Source organism: Tenrec ecaudatus, chromosome 13 (genome assembly GCF_050624435.1).
Source record: "Tenrec ecaudatus isolate mTenEca1 chromosome 13, mTenEca1.hap1, whole genome shotgun sequence".
Lineage (NCBI taxonomy): Eukaryota > Metazoa > Chordata > Mammalia > Afrosoricida > Tenrecidae > Tenrec > Tenrec ecaudatus.
In genome coordinates, this window is record NC_134542.1 from 25981280 (window position 1) to 25997654 (window position 16375).

At 38.9% G+C, this 16375-nt stretch overlaps 1 protein-coding gene across 7 annotated transcripts in view; it reads left to right on the plus strand.

The window, feature by feature from the left end:
• Positions 1-14817, plus strand: part of IKZF2 (IKAROS family zinc finger 2) — a 163138-nt gene extending 148321 nt beyond the window's left edge. For all 7 annotated transcript variants that reach the window (XM_075530307.1, XM_075530305.1, XM_075530304.1 and 4 more), the window contains 2 exons: positions 3550-3693; positions 9310-14817. In XM_075530307.1, the coding sequence (XP_075386422.1) occupies positions 3550-3693; positions 9310-10034 (869 nt within the window). In that variant the 3' untranslated portion in view covers positions 10035-14817. The remainder of the gene's footprint in view (positions 1-3549; positions 3694-9309) is intronic.
• Positions 14818-16375: the final 1558 nt, after the last annotated feature.

A 16375-nucleotide genomic window follows, 5' to 3' on the forward strand; every position in this document is an offset into this window, starting at 1 on the left:
GGTTTTCGGGTATGAAAGCACATCAGCATTGAACGTAGGAAGAATAATTTGTGTCTTCTACAGGAAAACGTCGGCACTGTACAATAAAGGATAGAAGGCTGCCTGTGGAAGCAGGCAGTGAGAGAGAGACTAGAAGTGGGAATGCCAAGGAGAACGTGAAGATAATTGGCCAGGATGAAGGAAGCCTTCACAAGAGTTGGGGAGGAAGAATAAATAGCCCTTAGTAAATGCCGATGTGGCTTTGGAGGGGAAATTGTGGCACCCAGTTGTAGAACTTTATAGAACTTTAGCTATATTCAATTGCATTGTAAGGCAGACTATTTACATTATTTGAAAGTTAGCTGTATGCTGATTTTTCAAGTGTTTTCAGCTTAATGAAAGCTTTAAAAGCCAAATTGTTACTATCCCTCCTCCGCCGTACACCTAGGCTAAAGACATATTGAAAGTGTGAACCCAAAATCTGTCTCGCTTTAAAACAAGAATGCATCGTCTTAAGTTTGTGCTCTGGAGCATTTGAGAAACAGAAGTTCATCATTCAAGTATGGGAGTGTGCTTTCTTAAGCATAATCTCCTTCATGAAATCATACAGTAAGTACCCACTGAATAATTGCTATTCGTCCAAACATCACAAGAATGATTAGAGACATGAAGCCAAATGAAAGGTATCCTCTGTTGGAGAGTTACTACATTTTCTTGGAAGATGAAGTTTTTATCTTGGCTCTAACATTAAAATGAGATCAAAGAAGACATTTGGTTTTGATGCTTGCCCAAACAAGTGACATTGGCATATTGGTATTTTTTTAAAAACTAGGTAGACACCTGACTATATGATAATTCACTATTGAATTAAATAGAGAACTTGTGTTCTTTTTGTCAACCAATATATACATATATATAGTTTTAAGCAATATATATTCAGAAACATTTTCATGAGTTTCCCATAACTTATGAAAGTTCAAAAAATTCATTTTAATTAGGTAAATGAGAAAATGCTATCAGGTCTTCCTTTGTGAATAGGTCAGACTTGTTTGTCAAAAGTCAACCATCAAATTACATCTGAAAGAAAAGTATAACTAGTGGGGCTGTGGGGCGATACCACCTGGCTCAATCCCGACAATTGCTCTAAATAGGTATTAGCCTTAAGGAAATAATTTCATGTGTCTGGGTTTGTGTGTGTCCACCTGTAAAATAAAGATGATAGTAATAACTGTCTCTTGGGAATTATTACAGGGGTTAATTAAATTATTTAATGTAATAACTTAAAATAAAGCCCCCCAAAGTACTTAGCACATAGCTAATGTGTTACATATTATAATTATTGCTGATATAGTAAACATCAGAATGAATTCTTGACTGGAGGAGACCTGTTGTAAAATAGAAGCTACACTAGCTCTCTGTTGAAGTCAATATTTTCATTTCACATGCGCTTCATTGAACTGGGGCCAAATCTGAGTTGAGTGGATGTGGTACAGGGCAGATCTCATGCCCGGGTTTCATTTTGACTATGAATGTGTGCAAATATGAAAATTCAAGCAGATACTTAAAGTACAACTGTCAAATTTTATACTATTCATTTCAAAACTAATTAGTATATTCATTTTGGGGGCAAACCCTATTAATTTACCTGTCTTTCAGCAAAATCAACACCAACATTTTTTTTCTTTTCATTTTGGATCTTGGCCAGTGATATAGTTTCAGCATTGGTCCATATGTGGCTTGTTTCTTTGTAGTTATATAGTTATTTTTCATAATATTTTCTGTGAATCCACCACACAAGTTAAAGGTTAGATAAGGCTTTGACAATACTTTATATGTAGTTACATTATGCTGTATCACCACCATGTCACCATTCCACCCTGTCTCCCTTATTTGAATTTCTTTTAGTAATCCATGTACTTTTCTTAACTTATATGCTTGGATATATGTATATGACTTTATTTGTATAACTTTACTTTATCTGTATTTGGATTATACATAAATACACACATGGGAGCTTTAAAAAGTTTTTGGAAAATTTCCATTATGTTTTAATTCCATTTTCCCACAAAATTTTTGAGTATTTATTATAGATGTTATACATACATCCATATATATAGTTGCTAAGAGAGTATATAATACTCTAGAGGTCTGCTTATTCTGCTTAAATATACCATAGCTTATTTCCATATAGAGAGTGACCTGGCATTTCCTCATTTCTGAACCTCATCTTACATTTCTCTCCCCAGTTTTAAATCATATAATCAGGGAATCCCTGATGCGGATCCCATTCATAGCCAAAGAGCCTCTTACACACTGGAGGCTGTAGATTAAGTGTTTCTGCCCAACCACAAAGTACAACAGATTAATCAAAACTGAGACTGAAGATGATTATTTTAAATGTGTCCACTGTAGAGGGGGAAAGTTCTGGTGTCATTTCTCATTTCTTCAAAATCATCAGCCCATATTGACACTGAATTTTCTTCACTTTGTTCCCTTGCTTTCTTGTGTTCTTTTAGCATCCGCCAGCAGGGTCTCTTACTGAATGCGACTGCATTGTTAGTCCCACAGTCAGGATAGTCTGTCCAAGTGGAGGGAGAAGCGTAAACCCTTTGGCGGTGCATTTGACCCCTAAGCTAGGGCGCCCTCCGGTTTCCAAGTGCAATTGCAGCAAGCAGTAACCATCAAGAAACAACGGCGAACTCTGCTTTTAATCGGCTCAGCAGTTCTGTCGCATATGTCGCTCTAGCTTTACTTAAATGCCCTTTGACACTATTTCCTTTCAAACACAACTTTCAAAAGTTCCTTTGTAATGCCCAAATGTCGATAGCCAACATATCAGTCTATAGCCACTTAGGGAAATGGGAGGGAGAGAGAACCGCCTTGGAGAGTTTCTTCCAAATGAATTAGGGCAGTCGCTGAGTGAGCCAACGCGCCAATTTGGAAATGGATTCTCTTACCCTGCTGAAGAGCTTTTTTCAAAATAAATCACAATCAGAAAGCTGCCACAGTTTACTATGCACAGACATGTTCAGAATTGGACCTCCTTCATGACAGCTGCTTCGTGCAGGTAGTTAAGCTACTGGCAATGGGGCTAACGGCTCATTCAGCTCATCAAATTGGAAACGTGCTGCAGGCAAGTACCTAGGTGGAAAAAACAGGTTAAAATACGGTGCTGTTATTCTGTGTGTCTGCTTACATGTCCCTGTAAAATACGTTGATTTTCTTAAATTGTTTATAAAAGTTAATTCCAAGAGTCTGGAGAGTAGTTTAGTCTCCATGGTATTGATTTAAAAGAGGAGGGAAAAAAAACCTTCAGAGAAATAAGATGAGACGCAAGATGAACAGTTGGTGTCGTTGATCTGACAGAGACCTGGATAAAAACAAGTCGCGGGTGTGAGTTTAAAGTTAGAGAGTATGCTTTTCACACTAAACTTTATGCTTTCTGTTTGCTTTATTCAAGCACACTTGCTTAATGTTTGTGTAGCTCCTATTGAGATGGCAAATGCACCTATGTCTCCTCCCAAATGTTGAAGAAATCATCAGACTGCGTTTTTGTATGGTTTTATATAGTACCTCCTATGGAAGATTGTAAGGAACAAGAGCCTATTATGGACAACAATATTTCCCTGGTGCCTTTCGAGAGACCTGCTGTCATAGAGAAGTTCACGGGGAACATGGGGAAACGTAAAAGCTCCACTCCACAAAAGTTTGTGGGTAAGCATTCAAAATGCTTTTATTTCTTTAAAAGGCAATTTTCATGACCAAAAGGCATACTCCCACTTTTTAGAAAAATGCCGGATATGTTCTCACTCGCAGATTAAATACTGGCCTCTTTTCTCTGTTTTTTTTTTTTTACTCTCTGCCAATCCATGTGCACCACATTTACACAAACACACAGTTGCACACACACATATTTAAGCATATGGGTCTAAGAAATAGAAATAAAAGGAGAAATAATAATAGCTCACTATTTTATTTCGCAGTGAAATTAATGTAAAGTAAAATGGCATGTAAATATGAGATGTTAATTTACTTTTGAAATAATAAATTTTTACTGGAAATGGTATAGTCTGTTGACTGGGTACATGCTCAGCTGCTAACTAAAAGGTCAGCTGTTCTAACCCACCACCCACTCCCCAGGAGAACGGGCCGGCAGTTTGTCTCCATGAGAATTACACAGCTCTGGGAAACATATGGGGGCAGTTCTCTGCTCTACTGCCGGGTTGCTATGAGTCACCATCAACTTGATGGAAACAACTTTGGTTCTGTTTTTGCTTTTTATTGGACAGTTAGTATTCCATTTTGAAATTTACATTAGCATCAAATCTTTAACTCGTTACTATGCATAGGTCTCTTAGTATTGGATCTAGAGTGAAGAGCACTAATCGTAATTGGTTTTTTTTCTTTTCAAAATTCTACATTAGAAACACAAAGCAATAAGTCACATTAAGGATATCTTACATGTGGATCTGTAGGTCTACCATGTTTTCATTTAAGCTGATAGTTTTGAAAAAGATTACATAGTATATATTTAGACTTTCCTCTTTCATTTCTAAGTTCTTTGATAGAACAGCTTACTCTTTGATATAGTCGGACCTCGTATTATTCAGAGTTCATACTATAAGTATTAAATTGTCTCGGAGGATACAAAAACATATGATTTTTAAAGGAATGTATCATATAAAGTGAATATAGAGAATTCTTGTTTATTATATACATAAATATGTATTCATTCTTGCTGTTTAAAGGACACAGAGAGAGAAAATAGTCAAAAGAGCTTTATGGGACATTCTCAAATGGATGAATGGCGATAAGGAAGAAATACGTTATTTAGTTATTTCAGGAAAGAAAGAGTTAGGACATTTACCTTACTTATAAAATTGAGGAGATAAGAACTCACCAAAAGGTCTTCTTAAAAAGTAGCTAGAGGAGTTAATGACAAAGATCATGGAAAGAGTCTATGAATCTCAGGATTCTACGGCTCACAGTTAATACAAAGGCAGTTAAACATTCCTGGTAGGATACTCAAGATCTGAAATTCTTCTGTGTGGACCCTGGGTCATTCTCCTCCCCTTTCCTCCTTTCTGTGCTTCCTTCCTTTCTCTGTCTGTCTCTCTGGCTGCTGTTTTAGGGTCTCCAGTTCAGTGATTTAAAAATGGCATTGTTTGGTGAATTTCCATTAAATGCCTGTACCTCAATTAGGCATTGGCAAAATGTGGAAGACATTATCATCATGCTTTCTGTTGTCTCAGTTTCTAAGGTTCTGCATTTTGGAACATTTTTGGCATGTCTCATGACTTGGAGCTGCAAAGAGTTAATTCCCTAGAAAAAAGCATGAGCAATGTTAAATGAGCGTATTTTAAACATGACACCATAATTTCAAGAATTCCGGTCATTTCCCTCCGGTCAGTGTCCCTGGTGGCATAGAAGGTATGTGCTGGGCTGCGATCCCCAAGGTCAGCAGTTCAAAACCACCAGCCACTCCTCAGGAGAAAGGCAGGGCTTTCTATTCCCATAAAGAGTCACAGTCTTGGGTACTCACAGGGACAGTTCTCCCCTGACCGATGGGGTGGCATTGGGTTGGCATCAACTCAATGGCAGTCAGTTTCCTCTTTGGTCTCCACACTCAAGTTGTAACATATAATAAGCAGAAGATTTGGCATCTGATACACTTGCCATGTCTCTCAGTTAAATAAATGTTCTACCTCGCCAGGCTCTCTAGGTAAATGCCCCCTTGTACTGATTATAGAACGATATGCCGCCCCCTGTCTTTTCCTGTGCAGCTTAGATTTAATTGTCAATTGCTTTTGTCTTTCGTGCCATTGTTCTTGACTCCTTGTCTTTCTTGTCTCTCTTTCCTCTTCTCCTGACAAAACTCCATTCTCTTATGAATCAGACCAAATAGCTTCTTCAAATCCAGAGCTCCGTGCGTGCTACTTTTAGAGAAAAATCTGACACTTACCAATTTTTGTCACTGTAAATAAAAGAGTAAATGGCTTAAAGACCAATTGGCCCATACATACCATCTAGTGTTATAGCTTCCATCCAGCCCGAGAATCCTCCCTCCTACTCTCTACCATGCTCATTTCAAATCGTCTCTTTTCTTCTTAAACATGATAGCTCACTTCCTGGTGATCTTACATCTAGATCTACAAGAAAATAAACAAGCAAACATTGACTGAAACCAGTTCAGGACACTGAGACCAATTTCATAATGCTAACGGGCATCCCCAAGGACACTTTCTTCTTTCCTCCTTATCTTGATAAAAACATCTCTCTTTCTGATTAAGATACCCTATAGACTCATGTAGAAACTGAGTGTTCAGCACATTTTTAATGCCGTTATTGTGGTAAAATTAGGTGTCTCGCCTGATAATTGGGTCAGCTTATACTCGAGTACATACGTAAAGTTATTCTTAAATCTTCCTTTCTTTCCTCCTCTTTTACTAGTACACTCTCTCTTTTTCATGTAGCTCCTCGCCCTCTCCCCTCTATTAGCATGTTCCTTTCATAATTTAATATGATATAAAGTCTCCTCATTGGGGAGAAAATTCTCCTGAAACTCCATGTCTATTTCCATTGACATCTCTTTTCTCCCTCAAAGATAGAGTTGTTGAAAGAATTCTCTAGGCTTGATTTTTATAATTTCTTTCTTTTCCCTCCTGCCTAGTTCCAAGAAACCTGGCCTTTCCCCTATATTCCTCCTCTCAGCGAGGTCACAATCAGCTTCTGTAGTGCCATAACCATTAGACGCTTTTTAGAGGAGTCCTGGTGGCATACTGGCTACGAGTTGGGCTGTGGTCCACATGGTTGGCAGTTTAAACCCAGCAACAGCTCTGTGGAAGGAAGACTGGGCTTTCTGCTCCTGTAAGTAGTTACAGCCTCAAACACCTACAGGGCTCCACGTTCACTGGATGGCAGTGAGAGGGAGAGGCCTGGGAGAAAGCTGAGGCGTGCTGCTCCCATAAACAGGTACGGTTAGACACCCGGGGGGCAGGCAGTTCAACCTTGTCCTGTAGAGTTGTTATTGATTCGATGGCAGTGTATTAGGTCATACCTAGACAGTGTTTGCCACTTTGGGGAACCCTTTCCTGTTGAAAAACTATCTGTTGTTGTTTCTATATTGATCTTGTAGTTCTTCCAGGTTTTCTATCTGCTTCTTGTCCGTCGGTCTTCTTTTACAGTTGTATAAATAAATGGGTCAGAAACACCAAGGGAGGCGTAGACAATCATATGCTTTTGTATTTTAATATTGTACCATAAGCTTCAAATACAGAATTCTCTGATTCCTTGGCATTCGACACCCAAACTTGGTAGCACAGGCAGAACCCACCATTGGTCCGCAAGCCGGACCTGTCCTTGCCCGGTTTTGTTCTGTCTGGGATGGAAAGGGGCCTCACACACATACGTGTCTTTAGTCCGGTGTTCACATTCAAATTCTTCTCACATTGCAAGCACATATACAGCATAGGAAAGGCTATGCCTTGACTACTCCACAGGACATTTGAGACTCCAGAGGATGGTCCCCACAAAGAGATTGGAAGCAGGCTTAGAATTTGGACAAAGAACTCCGGGGTCTTGGGCTCTGGGATCTTGGAGCTGAACTCCAAATAACCATGACCTTTGGCTTCATAGACACTTCACTTCCTAAGAAGCAAATCCCAGGACTCAAAGTCCATGGGGCCCAAAGCAGGATCCCCTTTTGCCCCTCTTGCAGGTAGGCATAGGACCTTGTTGTTCTTTCAGATTCTTGTGTGTTCCACTTTTCTTCATAATTCATACCTACCTATACATGGGTCATATCGTCTATTCCCATGGCCTCAAAAGTTACTTTCCATTAACTGATAATGCTCATGGCTACATCTCAAGACTAGATCTCTCCTGAGTTTAAGAGGGTATCTATGTCCTTCCTGGACATGACTGTTACCCATGGCATTTCTCAGATGGGGTTCCTCATTGCTTCTATCTCATTGCTGTCTGCTCTTTTTCCCAGGCCAGAAATTTGGGCTTCATTTAACCCCTTTCTCTTTCTCATTTCTCTGTGTTCAGATAATTAAAACCGAGTCCTACCATTGAAATTTCCCCTCCTTTCTTTTGACTTTTCTCTGTCTCGACTGGCACTACCCGAGAGCAGGTCACTAGAATCACAGGTGCAAAAGCTCCCCAGCCTCTCCTACTGAGGAAATAGGGAATCGGGATATTTTCCTGCTTAAAACCCTTCCGTCATTTTGCTCTCAGGATAAAATTTAGAGTCTGTAGCTGTTGAATGAAGCCCTGTTTTATCTGACCTCTATTTCTCACTATTTCCTACTTTTAATAATTTTGAAGTATAAATAATTTCGTGAACAAGTCCTGTCCTCCTGCTTATGAATCTTTCTAGCAGCTAACAGGATCGGCTCTACAACAGTTTTCTTGTTGTTTTTTGGTTTTGCTTATATTTTATTCAGGGTATCAGGTCATTACAACTTTTAAAAGTATTTTCATAATGATATTTTTAAATTGTCCAGAATAATATGTATCCTTTCTATAATTATTTTTCTACTATGGAAATAATTAACCAAATTAACCCTAAAGAGCAGTGAGGTGGCAGAAGGTCTAATGTGATCCCCTTGTTTTTACGATCTGTGTAGCTTAGATACTCTTTTCTAACATCTTCTAAAACAAGCATAGTCCCGGACTTACTTTCAGCTGGAGGGTCTTTCTCCAGCAGCCCCTGCGTTATGACAAGGGGACATTCTCATAGAGAATGAAAATGAGAACACACTGAAGCCTTAAGTTAGAGGTACGCTCGTGAAGCCTTAAGTTAGAGGTACGCTCGTGAAGCCTTAAGTTAGAGGTACGCTCGTGAAGCCTTAAGTTAGAGGTACGCTCGTGAAGCCTTAAGTTAGAGGTACGCTCGTGAAGCCTTAAGTTAGAGGTACGCTCGTGAAGCCTTAAGTTAGAGGTACGCTCGTGAAGCCTTAAGTTAGAGGTACGCTCGTGAAGCCTTAAGTTAGAGGTACGCTCGTGAAGCCTTAAGTTAGAGGTACGCTCGTGAAGCCTTAAGTTAGAGGTACGCTCGTGAAGCCTTAAGTTAGAGGTACGCTCGTGAAGCCTTAAGTTAGAGGTACGCTCGTGGTAGCTTTAGAACAAATGAAATCTTGTGTCTACTCCTTTTTGCATATGAGATGTATTTGTGCTTTTCAGCAGAATTAAAGAGCTTAAATGTTAGATCTGCAGAATAAAATCTATCACGCTTTAGAAAGTTGATGAACGCTGTACCTTTTCCATCTTTAATTCACTCACTGACTTTGCTGTGTTCCTTTCCTCTCTCCCCTTGTTTCCTTTCAGGGGAGAAGCTCATGCGATTCAGCTACCCAGATCTTCACTTTGATATGAACTTAACATATGAGAAGGAGGCTGAGCTGATGCAGTCTCATATGATGGACCAAGCCATCAACAATGCAATCACCTACCTTGGAGCTGAGGCCCTTCACCCACTGATGCAGCACCCGCCAAGCACAATCGCTGAGGTGGCCCCAGTTATAAGCTCAGCTTATACTCAGGTCTATCATCCAAATAGGATAGAAAGGCCCATTAGCAGGGAAACCTCTGATAGTCATGACAACAACATGGATGGCCCTATCTCTCTCATCAGACCAAAGAGTCGACCCCAGGAAAGAGAGGCCTCTCCCAGCAATAGCTGCCTGGATTCTACTGACTCAGAAAGCAGCCATGAAGACCGCCAGTCCTACCAAGGAAACCCTGCCTTAAACCCCAAGAGGAAACAAAGCCCAGCTTACATGAAGGAGGATGTCAAAGCTTTGGATGCCGCCAGGGCCCCTAAGGGCTCTCTGAAGGACATCTACAAGGTCTTTAATGGAGAAGGGGAACAGATTAGGGCCTTCAAGTGCGAGCACTGCCGAGTCCTCTTCCTAGACCACGTCATGTACACCATTCACATGGGTTGCCATGGCTACCGGGACCCGCTGGAATGCAACATCTGTGGCTATCGAAGCCAGGACCGTTACGAGTTCTCATCACACATTGTTCGAGGGGAGCACACATTCCACTAGGCCTTTCCATTCCAAAGGGGACCCCGATGAAGTAAAGAACTGCACATGAAGAAATAACTGCACTTACAATCCCACCTCCCCCGATGTTGACACACCTTTTTTTTAATATTATTACTGTCAATAATTCTTATTTTGTGGACACAGTGTCATTTGCTCTGCCTAACTACAAGGAGGAAGACACCGAAGGGTGAAGGGTCAGGGGGTATTGTTTCTTGCTAACTTGTCCATTTTTCTTGCACATAGGTATAAGATGTGTTCACTCTTTGAAAAAAAATCACTTAATTCATAGAGATTGACCTAAGAGAGATTCTAATTTGCTACTGATATTCGGGACTATGATTGAAGCCAGGAAATTTTAAGAGTTTTCTGGATAAGACTTCCACAGTTTAAAATGGCTTTAGAAAATTGACTCTTCGAAGAAGAATTTGTTTCAAAATGTAGCTTTCTTGTTTTTTGTTTTTTTTTTTAGCTTTTTGTTCTGTTTCTGCTCACTAGAGGTCATGGAACACAAATCAAACACACCATTATTTTTGGTAATAACCCCGGGGATGAGTTGTTGGGGTCCTTTGTTTACTTTGCCTATGGAATTTATAATGCGGTGTGATACACACTGCAGCATAGAGCAAAACTTTTCAACTACAGGCAATTGAGGGCCACCTACGATACACCTGTGGTCCTGTGATCTTATTTTTCTACACTTAGGCACTGTTTTTCCATCGTTTTGATGACTGGCATTTTATAGACACCCTGGCAGCCTTACTTTCAACACCTTGAATGGATAGTATTCTTCATCTAGTTTTCAGAATAACATACGGCCTAAGAGTGGGAAGAGGCAGGCAGTAGTTTTCAGACAGGATTTCTACTTTTCAAAACTTTGCTTGGAACGTTTCTTGTTTTGGTTTAAAGTTACAATGTGATGACAGTATAGTATCCATATGTGTGTCTAAACGTCTGCTTATGATTGTCACTTTATCAGCATTTAATCAGTGTTAACCAGTCAGCAGAAAAATATAATTAGGCTAACAGGAGGGGGAACACACTTAGAAATCCGTTCTCTGGTATTTCTCTTTTCACTGGGTTCAAGCTGTGACCGCCTAGTGTTTGCTCCATCGTCAATTCATCTTCTACTCTTTGAGTAGAAGGTTTTGAAAAATGTTGCTATGACCCATTTTTAACCGAATTTCCTTGGAACAATTGCTAATTTGACCTGAATGTGGTAACTTGAATCCTGTAAGGTTATTGAACTAGGGCTATTTATTCTAGTATTTCGTCAGGAAAGAGAGTTACCACTTTGGGTGCAAGGGAAATTGAGCTTCTTATTAAAGAAGCATACCTCGGATGACAGACTTTTAAAAGAAAAAAGGAAAGAAAAACAAACAGGTTTATTTTAGCCGTCTTAGAGTCTAGAATGTGAGTATATCACCCCCAGTAAGAGTGACTGTGTGTGTCCTGAAAATCGGTCTTTTAAAACAATTCACCTGCATAGGACTCCTTTTCAGAAGTGAATCTCAACTTCTCAGTGCAAGGGTTGTTCTCCCCGCCGCCCGCCCTCCGATTTTAATCCATCCATGACATATATGGCCATATTTCACATCACATTTTAATTTCCCTTACGTGGGTGCTTTGGTGATCTTCACACTCCAGCAGCAGTGGAGGGGCGAAGCTGAGTGGTACCAATTGGACTCAGTGTGAGAGGCACAGTCAGAAGGCCGGCGTTTCAAGAGCACAGGCGTGGCTGCGACAGGTTTCTCTGATCACCATTTGTGAATACTGAAACCTTACTGCTCCAGAATACCTTTCATCAGGAAGCTGAAACTGTTTCTTTATTCAGTGTGATGGGAGAATTAGCGAGGGTCGAGGCTGTGGACGGAGAGCTCCTATATTGCGTAGAACTCTTGTCTACTGGATCTGCTTATTGATTCAACTTCTGAGCAAGAGCGTAGCTAGAGCTACACCAAAAGAAAAAGGCAACTCAGTGCTCTTTTATTTGTGTTTCCAACCTCTGTCTTTCTTATTGAAAAGTAACCGAAAGATTCATTTAAATCAATGAGAATGCACCGCTCAGTAAACAGAAAATCTACTGGTGTGTTTTTGTTTGTTTGCTTGTTTTTCTATATGCTTTAGGATTGTGAACATCTAACCTGGTCAGTGATAAAGCATGTGCTTGAGAATCATTCATCCCTAACTACCCTCTAACCATTTTCCAGTAAGAATTGGGGCTTTTCTATATTTCCCTTTGGAAGAAAGGTACATCATTTATGGTCAGTAATTCGGTGTTCTGTGGGAATTTAAGGAAACATTTCGCCGTGTTCCTAACGTTGACTGTGTGTGAATTCCTGTTGGGAACAGTCTGTGAGTTGCTGCTTTAGTCGCCCTCCCCCTCTCCCTGCTCCACTCATCAGTGTAGGACCTGTCCTGTGTCCACCTGCCCTGGGGTGAGCCCGAATGAGGGCAGATGGCAAGAGCTGCACAGCACAGCCCACTCTCCTTCAGTGAGTTCATCTTCTGGGACGCTTACACCGAAGAGATGAATCCTTGTGGGAGTGTGTGTGCTACAGGTAGAGACTTGTATTTTCTTCCCTACATGATGAGAGGAACAAAAAGAGGTGGCAATAGCTCAGGGTGGGGTAAGTGAGGAAAAGGTCAACGCAAAGCTCTGGTTTAGAAACAAGAAGAAAACAATGTGTAGGCCTAGTACTTCTTCTGAGGAATTCTGAAGACTGTATTCATACGTTTCTTATTCACAAAGGGAAATAATGCAAGGAGATGACACCTAAAAATAGAAATGAGGATCAGACACCAAATAAATCCAGTTTTATATAACACTTGTATGCCCCATTTATTTGGCTGACAATTTACATTACAGGAACTCTTTGAGGGGCAGAAAAATGGGTTATTACCTGTGTTTTCCAGTTTGGCAAAAATCCAGAAATCCATCACATTGCTTTGCCCTAATTTTCCCCAGAATTTTAGCTCTAGCTCTTCCTAAGAGTAGAAGTATGCTGCCTTTCTCTCTAGGATAGTGATTAATCACTTTTTAAAAGTCATTCTAATCTGGCTTTTTTGAAACAGTAAAAGTGACCTGTAGATGGGAAAGAGACATCAAGTTGTCAAAAAGAAACATTCGATGAGAATTTCCTGCAGGGACAGAATAGAAATTTGCAAGGATTTAGATTGAACAACAAATAACAATTGTATTACGAATCATTATGAATGTGCATTTGTGTGTGCATTTGTAGATGTATATTACGTGTAAGGCCGGTAGACAATTTTTTTTAATATTAAAAGTGAAAATTTTCTGGGAACTTTTTAAGTCCCCTCTCATATATACACACAGCATACTTTTTTGTTGTTGTTTAACTCGTGAAGAGAAACAGTTAGTGTGGTCAAATGTGTGCAAGAAGAGCACAGAGTTAAAATGAGAGATCGGAACAATTTAGTGGGCTTATCAGATCGTATTAAGAAATACTGCAGTGATTAATGTGTTTTCGTGACTATTGGCAACTACGACTCCTAAGTCTTTGGAACCTTCTTCCAGAACAAAACCAAAATAGGCAAACATCAACAAAAAGAGATTTTAAGCTAATTTACTATAGCCTCCAGAGAGAATTAAATTACTATATTCAAATAGAAACAAGAAATAGCAATTTTCAACTTTCATTGGTTGAAAAGAGTATCTTAGTAAAGTTGATAGTTGCTTTTAATTTTTTTGGAAAAACTTTTTGTCCCTGGTGCACAGATCACCAAACCATGTAGTCTTTTGACATTGTGTTCCTTCATTCTTGAAAGTTACAGCAGGGATGGCATCAACTTATTTCCCCAATTGTCTGTCATTTGGTTCCCCAAATAATCCCTTTAGGTAGAAAAAAGAAAGAAGAGACTGAAAAAAATTATATGTATATACATATAGCAAAAATCTATATACTCTGAGTTTCAAGATGGAACTTAGATTATAAAAAGTACAGGCTTTTTTTTTTTTCAGAAAAACCTTTGGAGTATTTACAAAAAAGGAATAAGTCGATATTTATGGTCATCTTTTGTCATATATGTTCTTTTAGCACGTACTAGCTGTACAAAGATTTTTTTCCCAAACAGAAGATTCCCCAAATACTAAAGAAAAAGAGTAAAATGAAAGTGTGTATATAGAAGTTATCTTAGAAGCTGCTTGACACCTCCAGTTTCTGCAAAATAATGAAAATGCACAGTAACTGGGTGCTTGAGAGTCTGCATTTAATGTATTAAATACTTCGAAATTTCCTTAGATTGGTGCCTTTTAGAAATGCATTGAGAGAGTGCTGATTAGCTACTGTCACTCGATAACACTTGGATTATGTATTTTTTTAAAATCACTTAAAATCGGAGTACTTAGAGAAATCATCTCTGTGTTCTTGGGGCACAGCTCTTGCAAAGCCCCAATATAGATCTCCCAATATCTTTTTAATCTCGTAGTATTTCTGAAGACATTTATGAGAGTGTGTTAGGAGAGGGAAAATGTTCGGGAAGGGAAATTGTAGTGCTTAATTATATGCATTTTTGCTTTGTTTTGTTCTTAAGGAAGAATCCAATCTGTATCAGACAAGAATTTATTTGTATAACTTCCAATTCCTAAAATACAGTGTTTTAAAATTTCTTCCCGAGACCGGTAGTCTGGGAACTGATGTTTTCCTTGTGGAATAATGTTACGAAGCAGTTCATTAATTCTTCTTGAACAAAACAAAGCTGAACAGTCGTAGCAAACTGCTGCTCTCCAAAGCATAATCTCCAATGGTTTCCTACCACGGCCTTGTATTCCTTGCTGTGGATGTGTTAGGACATGACAGCTTTTAAAAACAAACAAACAAACAAACAAACAAAACCAAGCTGCTGGGGAATCAAGCAAACGTCCTATGACCAAGAAGCTGTGACCTGCTAGTGTTCTTTTATCATAGTACATGCCTAGGCCAAGCGATGTCACCTTGGATATTTTTACATTTCTCGAAGAAACCTAAACTTTGGAATTTCCATAAGGTTTTTTATGTAACTCTGTTTCTAGCTTTTTAGTTTTACCTTGCTGTACTGTACGTTTGTGGGTATTTTTCACATGCACTCTTGGGAATAAGTTCATAATCCTATCTACGGGGTTTTCCCCCTAGAGCATTGTATTTGTATTTTTCTGTATAAAGTTGTGAATTAACCTTTATTTCATTCAAAGAGTGATACATGAATGACTAGTTTTCTAAGATGTCCTTTTTATTGTGAATTAAATATAAAATTTAGAGGCCCTCTTGTGAACACCATCAAGCATGACATGTAACTTCGTAGAGGTCAAATAAGTCAGTTTGCGTGTGGGGCCCTTCAGATTACCTCAGTAAGAAAGCTTCTTGAATGGGTGGAGGTCACTAAATCCTTACTATGCACTTATCAGGATTTGACTTAATTTACTGGAATTGGAGGTGTATTTTGTTCTGGGTTTTTTTTTTCTTAATATATACACTGTAATAAGGAAGACATCTGGGTTTTTCCTTTTGTTACTTTGTTGTTATTTTTTAAGTAGTTCATATTCTGAAACTGTGATAAACATTTTGACTGTCAAGCACTCAGAGTTTGAACACCAGTCACTCCTGTGTAACAAAACTCTCTTTGTCATCTCTACTGAATTTTGTAAACTCCCTCCCATCTGGCTCCCTCCACTCTGCCCATTTCCCTTCTGTTTCTGGAGATTTCTGCCTCAATCATTTTTCCCCCTTACTAGCTTAGACGTTAAGTCAATTCTTGTTTCCATTTCATCAATCTCTTAAGTCTTAAATTTTTTTGTGTGTGCTGTATTGGCTATATAGCCTAATGATGTATTTTTATACTCAAGTGTAATTTTATATTAAAAAGATACTAAGATTAAAAATAGTAAGGTATATAGCATTTGTGTTAGTTTAAATTTCAAAATTTGGAAACCTAAAATATGACTCCAGAGATTATGTAAACATAATCTGGTATGGTTGCCTCTCTTTATGGAATATTGCATTCTAATTTTTTTCTCCTAAAATGTGTATCATGAGAGACTAGACAATTTTAGGCAAGCATTTAGAAAAAATGTTAAAAAGGTAAAACAAAAAGTCTTAACTTTCTCTCAGTTGGGAGGAAAATGCTTTAACATTACTATAATTATATTCCAGGTTTGGAGGAAAGGGTCTTCAGGACTCATTTTGCTCTTACTAGTTGAACCTTTTAGACCATGTGTTACTTGCAAACGCAGAACGAATGACTGTTTCTTTCATTTTGTTCAATATGTGTTTTGTTTTGTTTCTGTACAAGTGCAATACTTCCCTTGAAGTCTTAAAAACTGTTAATGTATGGATTTCCCCTCT